We start from the raw sequence: 16,550 nt of genomic DNA, 5'->3' as shown, positions 1-16,550 counted from the left end.
ATTCCAATCTTCCTAATATTTGACATTATGGTCCTGCTTAAATTTAATATAGTGAATTTTAAATATTACATTTTCTTTTACAAGTTTCGTAGAACTTATATTAATTTTCCAAAGTGAATTTTTCATAGATTATTAATAAATACTATACTACTTTTTAATATACATACCCGATTTCCCTAAATCGTAAAAGATTATACTAAACTGTAATATCGGTTTTAACGTATTTTGTAACTAAATTTCTATGGGTGCGCAAAGAAAGTTTAGATCAACTAAAAATTACTTTTTCACAAAGTAATTGTCCACTCCAATTAGTGAACAAAATCAATAAAGAAAGAATTCATAAAATTAATTATAATTTATCTAAAAATAAAAAATGTAGTGAAACTTATAATAAATATGATCTAAAGGTTTCATTTCCTTATATTGAAGGTCTTTCTGAGCGTCTTAGAAGTGCGTAAAAAAAATAACATTAATATGTATTTCACAAACATAACTTTCTTCATTTTCTAAGATTTCTTAATAAATTTTATTTCATTAAAAATGAAGACAAAGATAAGAAAGAAAACTTATTTGGCTTAGTACCCTGTAATAAGCGTCGAATAGAGAAAAATTAATATTTTCAGATTTCAGCGCAAAAGTGAAGATTATTCTATTATTTTGAATGCGCGATTTTTCCATCTGTCTAAAATGCCACAATAAGAATAAGATAGCTCCTAAACTTATTCACTTCTATTTCCATAGCGACCGCCACACACTTTTCTATTCTCCCAAAGAGAACGTGTTTTCAATATATTAAATTCCTTCTAATTGTACCGGTAACGCACCTCACAGAGATACTTTTATTCCTCAGGAAGTGGTTATATTTTGATTTTGTTTAATTCTTTCTAATAAGTTTAGAAAATATTTGTAATAAGTTGTTTTAATTCCTTCATGTGGAATGTAAATTCTGAAATTTTAATTCTCACCAATTCAACTCTGCCTCTCTAGAGTTAAAATGATTTAAATTCACACATTTGCATAGATTTCTTAGTTGCATTTTTTAAGATGTTTAAATGAATTATTAATATATAAATAAATATAAATTTGAATGATAAATTGTAAATATTGCAATAAGATTTATATTGGTGAGCCGGGTAGGAGATTAAAGACTCTTATTTATGAACACAAACGGGATTGTGAATTAGGCATTCAAAATACTGGTTTGTCACAACATGCGTGGCAATTTGATCATTATTTTGATTTTGATATTAATAATATCAAAATTTTAGCTCGTGAAAACAATACTCAAAAAAGAAGAATATTAGAGTCTATTTTCGTAAATAAATTTATTAAAAATTACATCAATTTGAAAACTAAAATATTAAATGTAAATAAAATTTATCAGACTATTTTATAAAAATTTATTTACATATAAATTATTAAATAAAATTTTTTCAATTTTTTAATTCAATTTACTTCGAAGCACTTCTCATTAAATTATTCATTTTAAAATCGGCCTTTCTTAATAACTCATGTAAAATTGACTTTATTTCTAATATATTCGTTAGTCCATGTTTGTCCTTCCAAACAATAAGTATCTGTTATCGTTAAAATTTGTTTTAAAATGTAGTAGATATTGTATAATTTGGAGCCTGATTTATTTTTAAGGCTTCAAATTAAAAATTTTTGTGTGTTTTTTTTAAAAAGAAGGACATTTTTCAAATTATGTATATAAAAAAATTTTTAACTTCTAACAATTAGCCGAATTGATAGAATTTGGCTCACTCAAAAATTATGCTCCTTTGTAAGGACTAAAGTACAATTGAAATGTCTTGTTTTTGGATTTTAATATCAAAATTAACAGGTATATTTATGCACAATACAATTTTTAAAATAAAATTTGTTAATTCCCCTGGGGGACCGAAGGAACTGAATGGAGCCTTTACAAGTACCCGTAAAGACTCCATTGGGTCCCCATTCGGCTCCTTTTTAAAAAACTCGAAAAAACAGCAAAATCAACTTTTAAATTGTTCAAAATCGGATTTTACGTTGAAATTCCCTATAGAAGGTGACGGAATCAACGCAATATTTTTATTTGCAACGGTAACAAGTTTTTAAAAATAAAAGACGTATAACGCCTGTTGACTGCTACACTTCAAACGCATCCCCTGTAAGTAGCAGTACAACAGGCGTAATACGTCTTTTATTTTTCTAACTTTTTACCGTTGTAAAAAAAACTATTTCGATTATTCCGTTATAAGGAATTTTAACGTAGAATCCAAATTTCAAAAATTTAAAAGTTTATTTTGCTGTTTTTTCGAGTTTTGTAAAAAGCAACCGAATGGGAACCCAATGGGGTCTTCACGGGTACTTTGTGGAGGCTACATTCGGTTCCTTCGGTCCGTCAGGGTCTTTCCAATGTATTAAATATTGTTCAAAATTTTTAAATTGGGTGATTTATTACCTTGAAGAAGACCTGCATCTAGGTTGAAACGTACTGGACCGTATGACCAGAATAAAACGCATTCTCTCAGTAACTAAGAGAGTTAGTCAAAGATACAAGGGCCATGAGGGGTTCTGAATGCAAGACTGATCATTACCTTCTGATCTCCAAATTAACTTCGGTCAGAGATGGAGGAAAAAGAGAACCAAGAAAATAAAACAAACGCGAATAAAAATTAAGAACCTACAGAAACCGAATGTGCGAATAGATTTCCAAAATAAGATAATTGAAAGAATACTCTCTAAATATGAATCAGTGAAAAATTCACTGATTGAAATAGTAGTTAGACATTTCACTGATTAATCAGTGATTTCGGACTTATTCACTAATCACTTCAGCAAAACCAGAGTAAATCATGTGAAGCATAACCTTTAAAGTCTAAACGTGTTTGCACGTCCCTGGCGGACCGAAGGAACCGAATGGAGCCGCTACAAAGTTCCCGTAGACTCTATTGGGTCCCCATTCAGTTCCTTTTTTTAAAAACTCGACAAAACAGCAAGATTAACTTTTAAATTGTTGAAATTCGGATTCTATGTTAAAATTCCCTATAGAAGGTCACGGAGTGATCGCAATAGTTTTTTTGCAAGGGTAAAAAGTTAAAAAAAATATAAGACGCATAACGCCTGTTGACTGCTACTTACAGGTTTGTTTCAAAATAAACTTTTTTGATGGAAGTTCATAATTTTGGTTCGCAGTTTACCTTTTTGGTTGAAAATTTAACTATTTTGTTGAAATTTTTTTTTATTTTTGACTGAAAGTTATTTTTTTAAATGAAAGTTTAACTGCCCCATTTTTATTAATATATTCATCTTTTGATGTTTAAAATTCTACTGTTTAGTTGTCAATTTATAATTTTTAATTAAAAATTTAAGTACTTATTGGGAATTTATGTATTTTGTTGGTAATTTAGATTTTTTGTAACAAATTAATCTTCTTGATTAAAAAATAAACTTCTCCACTGAAAAAATAACTCTTTCATTTTGTGTTACAAATTAACCTATTCTGGTTAAAAATTTATGAAATTTGTTAAATATTCTTGAAATACTTGTTAAAAAATTAATTTTCTTGTTTGAAGATTTATTGATCTATTTATAAATTTAAATATTTGGTCGTAAATTAAATTTTGTTGAAAATTCTTCTGATTTGTAGAAAATTCAACCTTTCGGCTCGAGAATTCAATAATTTAGTAGAATATCCATACTTTACGTTAAAAATTAAACAACTATGGTGCAAAGTTAATACTTTTCGTTGAAAATTAAACTATTCTTTTTCTTATTTGTTTTTGTTGTTGTTGGTTACTAATATTTTAATCTGAAAATTTATCTATTCAGTTTTTGGTTGAAAACTTTTTTTAGATAAAAATTTACCTACTTGGTAACAAATTTCTCTTTTTTAGATGAAAATTCAAGTATTTGGTTAAGAACATACTTCTGTTTGTTAAAGATTCCTCATTTACATTAAGAATTAAACTATTTTTTTTTAATTTACCCTTTGTAGTTAAATTAAACTGAATATTAATTTCCTTGTTGCTGATTGTTCAATTAGTTATTATTAAATAAGGAAATAAACAACATTGAGTGCTATACAAAACAACCTTTTGATACGTTTGAAGGTTATGATTTTAATTACGAGATTGTATACCGACACCATTTTTTACCATATTTTGTGTTGATAATATTTTTATAACATTGCTAATTAATATTTTTTAGCACAAGCACGTGAAAAATAAACAATAAAACTGCGTTTAAACAAAATAAACAATAAAACTGAAATGTCATCTATCATGTTCGAATTATTGATATTAGAAAAAAATGCATTTAATAATCAGCTTGGTTTCTTTATTTTCGTCCATCAAGGCTCTTCACTTTTCGCTGATTAGTGATACTGTAGATGGCAGCAAATCTGCAGATACATCCTATGAAACTTTTTTTGAAATGCTTTCAAATACAAACAATTGAATTTTTTTAAATTATAAACAAAAATGTTTGCAATTGCTGATGAAATTTTTATATAAGTCTGTAAATAATTCATTTTTTTATATCACTATTTCTAGCGCTGTTCCAACAAGGGGACACAATCAAGGCGGCGATACTCCATAATAAGGCCCGTTACCTTATTTTGTTCGCAGCATGAAGTTCTTTCGCAGATATGCTTTTGTTTTTTATTAATGTTTTTTAAGTTGGTTGGTTTCATTAATTAAAGTTTAGAAACACATAAGTGTAAAATGAAATCATATTCACGGTCTGCCGCGACTGACTTCAACCCAAAAGGGCTTACATATGCCAGTTCTTTTTCTGAATTTACTTCTGGGATGCCCCACGATAATTTAGAGACCAAAAAGAAAGAAATCGCTTGGGCCGTTTTTTAAGAAAACTCTTTTTATGAATAGGTTAATCAAAATATTTAAATAAAAATAAGTTGAACGTGGGATTTTATTGGCTTGAACTTCCTAAAATGCTGAGGAAATGAGTTCTTTTGAAAAACGAGAAATTTTATTTATAAAATTGATGTTGAACAAAATTTCATAAAAAGAGGGTCATACTCAAAAGGCCATAATTTTTGGTTAGAGCATTTTCAAAATCCAAAAACAACAAACTAAAATGAACATTTTAAGCCAAACAACGCATGATATGAAAAAAAGTCAAGAAAACAAAAACGTTTATTTTTGAAAGCCCTACAAGATTATTACAACCATTTTTTCCATTTGGTTAAGAAGTTAAAAATTCAAAATTTAATGGTACCAAAATAATGAAAAATCCAAAAATTCCATTTTTGGTCAAACTATGCAAGATACGAAAAAATGAATTAATTAAAATTGCGCGCCCTAGAACGATCTACAAATTTGTTTTAATCACTTTTTGGTAGGACGCGTAGTTTTTGTTTTTAGTCGTAAAAAGCAATATTGAAATAAAAAAAATAATATTTTTTGGATTAGCGACACAAGATACGAAAAAAAATCAGACAAAACTTGCTTATCCAAAAAGAGCTATAATTTTTGGTGGGATACGTAGCTTTTGCTTTATTCGTAAAAAATAACATTCAAAATAAAAATATTATTTTTTTTTGTTGAAAATACGACACAAGGTACGAACTAAAATTAAAAGACAAAAGTTGTTCGCCTAAAAAGATCTATAATTTTATCATGGATCATATTTAGATAGGACGAGTAGATTTTCTTTTTTATGCATATTATGAATTGTAATTATATAAATTTATTGAAATGATACATGTTTCAGCGCAGCTTAGAATACAATTTAAAGCAAAATATGAAACAAGTATAAAAATAATCATGACAAATTCAATTTGTGCTTTATTTTTCAACATCTGAATAAGCAATCCCAGGCAGCGTTACATAAAAAATGTATTATGTTTGATATAAAAGTGTTGTGTATAATGTAGAAAAGTTGACATTTTGGAGAAAATGGAGTATGAAGCACTAGATACGTGATGAGAATGTTTTCGTTACAGCTGAAAAAAAGTTAACAAAAGAGAGTTCACAATCACAAAATTACAGTTGTCGATCCGTTGATCTTTCATTTTAAAAGGTCTGAGCACGAATGCGGGAGAATTGCAAAGACCGAGCGCGGAGTGCGAGAGCCATCAGTCGCGCGCTGTAGGTGCGCTCAAACTCTCAAGCTAAGCTCTTTAAATAAAAGAGAATTCACAATCACTAAATTACTGTAGTGGAAGTTTTGAGTCTTAATTTTAAAAGGTTTGCGCAAGAATGTGTGAAAATATAAAGACCGAGCGCGTAGCGCGAGGCAAATACATAATCGAGCGCGAAACACGAGATAACTACATTATCGAGTGCGTAGTGGGCAAATTTTTTAACTTTGAAATGTTTAAAATGTTTAAAATTAAACAACTTCGAATTAAAAAATTAAAAATAGAATAATTTTATATCGAAGCGTTGAAATTAATTAGGCTTCATGTTTCAATCTTTCAAAACTGTATCGTTTAAAAATAATTCTTTTTTATTATCGAAAGAATGATTAAAAATAATGCTGAGTTTTTGAACTAAAAACCTGAAGATATAAATTGGCCTATGTAAATATTTTTAATATAAAATGTAACCCAAAAAACGCGAAAATTGTAACAAAAAACTTCCAAATATATTTCCTTCAACATTGTAGAATATAAAATTGAAAGCGCGCTTTTGTTCTTCAATAAGCATTTGAAATTGAACAATTTTAAAGAAATACTTCAAGTTGTATACTTTCAAGTAATTGAAATCTGATAATTAATTTATGATTTTTTATTTAATTTTTTAATTTAAATTACTAAAAAATGGCAGAATATAAATTAATAGCCTTTAAAATTAGAAATTCAATTCTTTCAAAACGTAAGAATTTAAAACTGCAAATTTTTTAGACAGTATTAATAAATGAACATTTTTAAAGCAACTTTTCAAATTTCCAAAGACCCTTCTACTACTTGTTTAAAAATTTAACTACTTTGTTGAAAATTCAATGTTTTGTTTAAAGATTCAGCATTTTATTTGGAAGTTCATCTCTTTGGTTAAAAAATGTTTTTTTTTCCTGTTGATGAAAATTAATTTTTGGAATAAAAGTTAAACTATTCTAGCTTTTTGTTTGAAAATGTATCCTTTTAAGTATCAAATTTCACTAGGTATTTGGTTTAAAATTCATATGTCTTGTTGAAATTTCTTCTTTTTTTCTGATAATTAATGTTTCAAACAGAAAATTTAACTATTCTATTTTTTCAAACGAATTCTTTTTTAGCTAATTATACAACGAGTTTGTTTAAGTTTGATATATTTCGTTGAAAATTCGTCTTTTTTGGTAGAAAATTAATCTTCTTGGTTGAAAATTCAACAGTTAAATTTTCCAAAGATGAATTTGCTACAAAATTCAACAGTGGGATTTTTAACAGACCAATCTTCTATAGAATTCAGCAGTTGAATTTTTAACCATCGAATTTTTTACAAAATTTAACTTTGCAATTTCTATTATACTATGCATTTAATATTAAAAATCATGCTATTTTACAAAGTTTAAATTTTTTATTTGATTTGCTGAAAAATGATACAACACAGTTATAGCTTTTAAAATAAATCCTTTCATCTTTCGTTTTTCATTTTTCATATTAAAAATATTTTAAATGGAAAAATAATTTAAAACTTTCGAAAAAGCAATTATAACTGAATAGTTTTTAGTTAGCTTTCCAATTTACCAAGCGCCTTATGAAAATAAAACCAAGCAAGAACTAGTAATTCAAAATCGAATTGTTTTAAACTTACTAATATTCCAAAGTGAACATTTCAAATTCATTGCCAATCAATTTCTTTTGAAGTGATTAAACTGCAATTTAAACTTGAAATCATATTAATATTGTTTTATGTTTATACCTTATTATTTAAAAATTCAAAACTTCCCGAGCGCTGTAGCATGCGTATAATATTGATAGTCTATAATATATTTTAATTTGTTTCAGAATCTTACATTTAACTTGGACATGACGACACAATTGAAAATGAAAAATTTTGCAATTATTTGTGGAGTTGAAAGATAGCGCGGAAAGGAGTGTTCAAATCGATATCTTGCGCACGCGCATACCTCGCGTTCGATACCGCCCAACTTCTCGACGCTCCACTGTGGCACTTGGCAGTTCTGCCGAATGCGGTGTATAGTGGTGTTTTGTTCAAAGTTTATCTATACTGAGAGTCCTTTTTATTTCGAAATTTCGGTGAGTTATCATCAAAATTAACACCTTCTTCCTTCCAGTTTCATGTCTTCATCGAATCAAAATCTGAAATTCTCAAAAACTTACGTGAAACCACTTTGCTTGACTTTCACCTTCCTACTTGTCGAATACAATTTTCTCTTTCTGCTATTATTGGCATTCACAGTTCCGCGGAACTGCTTGTATTTTTGAAAAATAAAAGACATTTCCAACTCAGTTTTTGTCAATTAACAATGAAAAAAATGGAATTTGGGAGAATTAGTTTATTCGATAGTGGTACATAACCTAAAAACGCGACGTGTCAACACTCGTGATATTTTCTTAGTTTTTATACAAAAAGTGGGGACGTGTTTAACTCTGGAAAAGTGAAAAAAAATTGCTAATTGAATAAAGTTTATCTATTTTGGGTATAAGCCTCCAGAATTTTATGAGTAGAGGTTTTTTCTTGAAAGTGGGTTTTGGAAAACATAACCTAATTTTAATGACGGTACTGACAGCAGGTTGAATTCTGTTTTCATTTTCTGAGATTTAAATATGTTTTGATTATTTACACACTTTTAACTTGGAATTTAGTTTATACTAAGTATATTGCATCTTTAAATTGCAAAAATTTATAGTATTTCACTACAATTTGTGTAATTTAGGCTAGCAGCTGATTTTTAATTCGTCAATAAACATGAAGAAATTTTTGAATTCTTTCATAATTTTGTTTCCAAAAGTATTTATCCTATAAATATAATGAATAATGATTCACAACGGTTTTAATAAAAAATGATAGAAAATTAGTGCAATTAATTTTTTTCAATTAATTTAATTTTTGGCATTGAGTATGTTAATTGTCTAATAATGCGTTGGTTAAGAATGCACAGTTTAATAATATTGTTGATTTATTTATTATTTATATAACTTGAAGTTAAATAAACAAGAAACATATGGAGAAATTTATATTATTATTGTTATTTTTTCAATTTTAAACTAATAATAATATTGTTAAAATATATTTTAATTGTTTACTCATTTATGTATGATTTAAGAGATAATATTTTATATTTTACAAAAAAAAAACAGAAACATGCGAAACTTATTTATGTAGAAGGGTAGCGGGACAGAACTAGATAACCAAGAAAATCGAAATTTTTCTTTGGTTAACGACCAAAATTCTACTTTTCAATTAAAAAAAACAAAAAAAAAACAGCTATCTGGTTTTAAATCAACAATATTTTTATTTTACCATATTAAAAGTAAGATTTAATACAAGTACTTTTAATGAAATATGTATTATATTTTTTAAGAATTTTCAAATTTCAAAAGATTTTAAAGGATTTAAAATAAATTAGGATTTTTTAAAAGATTCCAAGAAATTTGGAAGAGCTTTAGAAAGTGTTGAAGAATTCCAAAGGTTTTGCAATATTTTAGGGTATTTAAACAAAATTCTTATAAATTTTTAATAGTTGTCAATGATTTGAAAGATTTAATTGTTTTTTTTTTTTTATTTCACAAGAATTATCAGGAACCTTAAAAAGTTTCAAGGGATTTCAAACGATTATATTTTCAGTATTTGAAACGAATTTAATAAGATTTTAATGATTTTATTTGTAGGATATTTTAAACCATTCCAAGGTATTTTCAATAGCTTTAAAATGTATTAAGCGATTTAAAAAGATTTATAAAAGGTTTTGCAAAAAATTCTAGTGTATTTTAAAAGATTCCAAGGAATTTTGAATAAAATAAAATAAGTCGACAGGATTTCACATGATATTTTAGGGTATTTCAATGATTTAAATATTTTGAAGGGATTTCAAAGGATTTGAAATACTTTGGGGTATTTTAAAAAATGTCAAGAAATTTGTAATAGATTTCAATAATTTTAAGAAATTTCAAAGGATTTAAAATATTTTAGCGTAAAAAAGTTCCAATAAATTGTCGAGAACTTTAAAAAGTTTTAAGAGATTTCCGAAGATTGTTAGAGATTTTAAATATATTAGTGTACTTGGAAATATTCCGATAAATTTATAATAGATTTCAATAATTTGAATCAATTTGACAAGATTTTGAAGATTTAAGCATATTTTAAAAAATTGCAAGGAATTATCAACAGCTTTAAAGTGTTTAAAGCAATTATTTAAAAAAATAAGTTTAGGGTATTTTAAAAGATTCCTATGAATTTTTAATAGATTTTAATCATTTGGTCTATGGCTTAATGTCTCTGTTTAATATTTGAAAGCACATTTTTTAAACTAACAAAAACTTTCAAAAAACTAAATTATGCAACAAAATTGCACAAGGATATGTGAAAAGACTTCAGAAAAAAATAATTAAGGTTAAAATGATTTATTTAACTGTAGTTATTTAAAGGTTTAGTTTTTTCTTTCTCTTTAGGGAAAAGTTACAATTTTTATTTAATCCTACTGATCAAGGCCTCATATTATTCTTTGAAGGTTTCTCTACAATTCTATTTGTGTGGTATTAATTAAATTTGAACTATCATTGTTTATGACAAAAATAACTGAATAATTTCTCAATTAATTTAAAAAAATAAAATCAACCCAAATAAAAATTTAGAGAATCCTTTAAAGAATAAAATCAGACCGGGATCATTAGAATTAAATAAAAATTGTAACTTTTTCCTGAAGAAAAAGGAAAAACTAAATCTTGAAATAACTACTGTTAAATAAACACTTTTAACCTTAATTATTTTTTTCTGAAGTCTGCTTCGAAGCCTCTATCAAGATCCTTAATTGTCAGGCATCTGTCTCTAATGAGCCGCTTTACAGTGTGATTTAAAAACATATTTCGCTTATTGTATCTCTTTTTCTGCAATTATTTTTCACAGATTGAATTTCTTCAGTATTTTTTTAAACAGTCTTTTTGAGGAACATAATTCTTTTAAAACCTCTTAGTGCAGTTTTTTTTGCATAATTTGGTTGTTTGAAGTTTGTGCGTGTTGGTTTAAAAAATGTACATTCAAATTTGAAAGATTTGAGGATATTTTTAAAAATCCGAAAGGAATTCATCATTGCAATCTAATGTTTTTTTGCAAAATAAGTGAAAAATCTAAGTCACTCGAAACTTGTATTGTCCAGATCTCAACCAGGCCGCGATGTCGATCTCAGCGATCTACATCCTGGACGTGAAGGGCAAGGTCCTGATTGCGCGGAACTACCGCGGTGACATCGAGACAGGAGTAATCGAAAAATTCATGCCCCTGGTGATGGACCGCGAGGAGGAGTGCAACCTGACTCCTATAATCCAGACCCCGGAGTGCACCTACTCCTACATCAAATACAACAACCTTTACATAGTCTCCACCACCAGGAAGAACTCCAACATCTCGCTCGTCTTCGTATTCCTGCACAAGGTTGTGTCCGTGATGAGCGAGTACTTCAAGGAACTCGAGGAGGAGAGCATCCGGGACAACTTTGTCGTTATCTACGAACTCCTCGACGAGCTTCTCGACTTTGGTTATCCGCAGACAACCGACAGCAAAATCCTCCAGGAGTACATCACCCAAGAGGGTCACAAACTGGAAATACAACCCCGGATTCCGATGGCAGTGACGAACGCCGTTTCCTGGCGGTCCGAAGGTATCAAGTATCGTAAAAACGAGGTCTTCCTCGACGTGATCGAGTCCGTGAATCTCCTCGCAAATGCCAACGGCAATGTCCTTAGTTCGGAAATAGTTGGCGCGATCAAAATGAGAGTTTACCTATCCGGAATGCCGGAATTGCGACTCGGCTTGAATGACAAAGTCCTCTTCGAGTCGACAGGCAGGGGCAAATCCAAGTCCGTCGAGCTCGAGGATGTCAAGTTCCACCAGTGTGTCCGACTCTCGCGCTTCGAGAATGACAGGACCATTTCCTTCATCCCTCCCGACGGCGAATTCGAACTCATGTCCTATCGCTTGAACACCCATGTGAAGCCACTGATCTGGATCGAGTCTGTGATTGAGCGACACGCACACAGCCGGGTGGAGTACATGATCAAGGCCAGGTCGCAATTCAAGCGACGCTCGACCGCGAACAATGTCGAGATTGTCATTCCCGTGCCGAATGACGCGGACTCGCCGAAATTCAAAACGACAATTGGAAGTGTCAAGTACTCGCCGGAGCAGAGTGCCATCACTTGGTCGATCAAGTCGTTTCCGGGGGGAAAGGAGTATCTGATGCGGGCGCATTTCGGTCTGCCTTCGGTGGTCGGCGAGGACGTGGAAGGCAAGCCTCCGATCCAGGTCAAGTTCGAGATTCCCTATTTTACCACCTCGGGAATTCAGGTGAGGTATCTGAAGATTATTGAGAAGAGCGGATACCAGGCGCTACCCTGGGTAAGATACATTACGCAGAACGGTGACTATCAGCTTAGGACCAACTAAGTAGGGCCGAATCAGACGATTCGAGTGAGCAGGGACGAGGTTTATATTAGGACTGGGTTTCGAGATTTGTGGTAAATTCTCTGGGGCATTTGAATCATGATTGATGGCTCCCGGAAATTAGACGGTTTGATCCTTTCAGTTATCACAGGTAGCATGTCACTAGCATTTCCTCTCCTTCAGTGGTTATGCGGTTGTGAGTTAAATCATTACGAGGATGGTTATTGTCCTTCTGAATAAGAAACAGAATTCTGATAAGATTTGTTGCGAGAAACGCGAATCTGAAATGTTCAAATTGATAGCTTGAATAGTTTTCGGGGTATCGAGTTTTTTATGTTGATATAATTGACTCATTTAATTTTTATAATTTGATTCCGATTTTTTATGAGACTAATTCACTCCCGAGAGTAGGGAATAGAAAAAATGGCGGGCAATTTTTTGTTTCCTGTGAGACTTTGTGTGGATAATGTCTGGTAAAATGCGAGAAATGTTACATGTGATAGATTGACGGATCTTTTGTTACTAGTATTAGGTCTACAAATTAATTCGGTGCCTTAACTTTGATCTGTTGCTACTCTTGGTTTAGTTTGAATTTTTTTCCGTTCTGAGGTAGTTTTTAAGGACAAGCTTTAAAATTCAAAACAGAATTTAATAGGTGGCGGCCTTGCGGACTTAACCAGGGTATTTAATCTACCTGGAAAACCTGAAATTGTCAGGGAATTTTTATATACCTGGAAATGACGGATTTTTTAAGTCATGGATTTTTTTCGAGAATATGTCTAATGTTTTTAATTTGTAATATAAAATTGAATAAAAATAATTTTTTATTTGTGAAAGTAGCTTTATATTACTGTATTTAGCTTCTTTTCGCTGGATACTTTAACAGTGTGTTTGCAATTTTTTCTCTTTGACTGGAAAATCTTTTTTAGTTGAAAATTCAAGACTAGCTGAAGAGTCGTGTTTTTTAGTTTAATTCAACTGTTTTGTTGAAATCGTTTGTTAAAAGTTAATTTTGTGGTTAAGGATTCATCATTTCATTTTAAAATTCATTTCTTTGATTGAACGTCAATTTTTGTTTAACAAAAACGAAACTATTCAATTTTTGGTTGAAACATTATATTTTTAAGTTGAAATTTCGCCTTTTATGGTGGAAATTAACTTTCTTGGTTTAGAATTCATCTTTTTATTTGAAGTGCAATTATTTTAGGTAGAGATTCATCATTTTGGTAGAAAATTAATCTTTTTGGTTAAAAATTCAACTACTCTACTTTGAAGATTTATAATTTTAGTTGAAATTTCATCACTTTTCTTGAAAATTCGAGTTTTTTGTTGGAACATATTTTTTTCAATTGAAAATGTAACTATTTAATTCGAATATTCCATTGTTTTAATTGAAAATTCCTAATCTTTGGTTAAAATTTTAATTTTCACAACTTAAAATTTAGCTATTCAATTTTTGATTAACAATTGATCTTTTTTGGTAGAAAATTCATAGTTTCAATTGAAAACTAATTAGTGTAGTTGAAAATTAATTTTTTAGCTGTTAATGTATGTATTACATTTGTGATTGAAAATTGATCTATTTCATTTCAAAATGCGACTATTTGGTTGAAAAATGGTCTTTCAGTTGAAAATTCACGTATTTTTTTTAAATCTTATTTTTTGAAGAAAATCGATTTTTTTCATTTGAAAATTGATCTTCCTGGTTGAAAATTTAAATATCCATCATTTTATATGAAAATTAATCTTTTTGGTTAAAAATTCAACTACTTTATTTGAATATTCAATTGTTTTAATTGAAAAATCCTAATCTTGGGTTAAATATTAATTTTCTTAACTTAAAATGTAGCTATTCAATTTTGGATTGACAATTTATCTTTTTTGGTTGAAAATTCATCATTTCAATTGAAAATTAGTTTTTTAGCTGTAAATTTATGTATTCCATTTGTGATTGAAAATTGATCTTTTTCAGTTCAAAATGCAACTATTTGGTTCAAAAATTGTCTTTCAGTTGATCATTTATGTGTTTTTTTTCAAAAAATCTTCCTGATTTAATATTTAAATATTCATAATTTTAGTGTAAAAATTCATAACTTTCAATTAAAGGTTCATAATTCTAGTTGAAAATTGTTATGTTGTTATTAAAATTAATTGTTTTTAAATGAAAATATAACTATTTTAATTGGATATTCCATTATTTTAGTTGAAAATGCAGCGCTGTGGTTGAACACTAATTTTTTCAACTTAAAATTTAACTATTCAATTTTCCGTTTAGAATTATTGTATTTTGTTGAAAAATCATTTGCGTGTGTGTGTAGAAAATGAATCTTTTTGGTTAAATATTCAAATATTTGATTAAAAATTTATCTATCTCGTTTAAAATTTAATATTTTTTTTTGAAAGTTATGGATTTGAAGTGGTCAAAATTGAATTTAGTAAAGTACCTACTTCGATTTTACGTATATATACGCTGAATTTTAAGTCTAAGAAGATAAAATAAAAATTTATTTGAATTATTCAAATTCATGAACTTCTTAGAATAATTAAAATAATGATTAATTATGTTTTAGCATTATTTAATTAATTGGTAAGGCTGATATATTTAAGAATATCTTGTAATATAATTTTTAAAGCTTTGTAAATCAAGTTTAATCAAGAATTACAAAATGTCAATTTAAAGAAACCGAATTAATGTGTAGGCCTCGCACATCACTCATCAGACTATTAACTGTTGCCTGGGAAGCACACTTTCCAAGTGCGTAGCGCTTTTTTTTAGAACATTTTACATAGTTCGAAAAAATACCGCGAGATGTCCTAACTAATTAAAATTACTGCGCTTGCGAATTAAAAAGCGTCTGCTCTATTTACGATAATCTAAATAGTTTCGAGAGCGGAAGTTCGGGTGCCATTTTTAAAGAAATAAAAAAATATCGAATCCTGGGAAGTCATAATTTTGACTGGTAATGTGGATAAGGTTTTATACGACAATTTATTTGAAATGCGTAAGGCTTTGAACGTCAATTGAGCATGCCACTGTTTTGTTGAGAAGCGTTGCTATGAGCGCATTTAGAAGATTTTATTTGGCCAATATACTGGTCGAGAGATTCAATTCTAATAATTCGATTAGGAGAGAACGATCACTATTATGTATATATGATTATTGTAGATTTTTATTAATTACAAATGTCCAAATGACGGAACTTTTCGCAGCGAAGGGCTTCGTCTTTATGTTTTAAGTTCAAAATAGTATTGTTATTGAAATTGTAATTATTATGATAATTATAATTATTATTAATGTAGCTTAACATGTATGAGACACATAAAGAGTATTAATTTTTCAAATTTAAAGACAACATGTGTTGTTTTATTGTCAACGACTTTAATAAACTTTTCCTACTACGGAAATCAATTTTATCGTTTGGCGATTTATTTCCTGCACCTACTTCTTAAATCATTTTTCATTTAAGGCTTTCATTTTCAAGAAGGACAAATCCCTCTTTTTTTGTTGGTTTCGACATTAGATAGGAAAAATAAGATGGTAAAAAATATTAATTGTCGACTTTGGGCAGTGATTAAAAAGCAAATTTTAATTCGGTAAAATACCAAATACTTCAAAGGTAGTTTATGGATGAACGAAAATGAAGTGGGAAGTTTCAATTATTTGTTTCAGGTGCAAATTACTTACTGTATAAATTAGCCATCTTTATGTAAAATTTATCGGTAAATCCATATTTCGGGGCCTAATTATTCTTGATAAATCCGTCACGCTTTGATATCTAAATTGTTTTAATAAATGTCTTTTCAAGTTTAATATTATCAAAATTGATTGGTTCCGCTTTCCTTATAAAATTATTCTTGACATTAGAGGAATTTTCTGTAATTAATATTTTTTTAAATTTGTTTTTTTTTTGTTTGATAATGATACTATTTTTTTTTATGGATGGTCCTTATTTATAGAGCACCTAAATTTGTTTTGTTTTTAATCCGTTTACTCTCTTT

General features: G+C 28.8%; 1 protein-coding gene across 1 annotated transcript; it reads left to right on the top strand.

Moving 5' to 3' along the window:
- Positions 1 to 8,073: 8,073 nt before the first annotated feature.
- LOC117174077 (AP-1 complex subunit mu-1) lies at positions 8,074 to 13,501 on the top strand. Its single transcript, XM_033362754.1, has 2 exons — positions 8,074 to 8,188; positions 11,269 to 13,501. Exon 2 carries the CDS (start codon positions 11,286 to 11,288, stop codon positions 12,552 to 12,554), a length of 1,269 nt encoding a protein of 422 aa, XP_033218645.1. The 5' UTR covers positions 8,074 to 8,188; positions 11,269 to 11,285; the 3' UTR covers positions 12,555 to 13,501.
- Positions 13,502 to 16,550: the final 3,049 nt, after the last annotated feature.

This window comes from Belonocnema kinseyi, chromosome 1 (genome assembly GCF_010883055.1).
Source record: "Belonocnema kinseyi isolate 2016_QV_RU_SX_M_011 chromosome 1, B_treatae_v1, whole genome shotgun sequence".
In the NCBI taxonomy this organism is placed as follows: domain Eukaryota; kingdom Metazoa; phylum Arthropoda; class Insecta; order Hymenoptera; family Cynipidae; genus Belonocnema; species Belonocnema kinseyi.
The sequence above is the reverse complement of the archived record's forward strand: the minus strand, read 5'-3'. Positions and strand labels throughout refer to the sequence as shown.

Coding starts and splice junctions, on each gene's coding strand:
- LOC117174077 (XM_033362754.1), top strand. CDS start 11,286: ATGTCGATCTCAGCGATCTACATCCTGGACGTGAAGGGCAAGGTCCTG.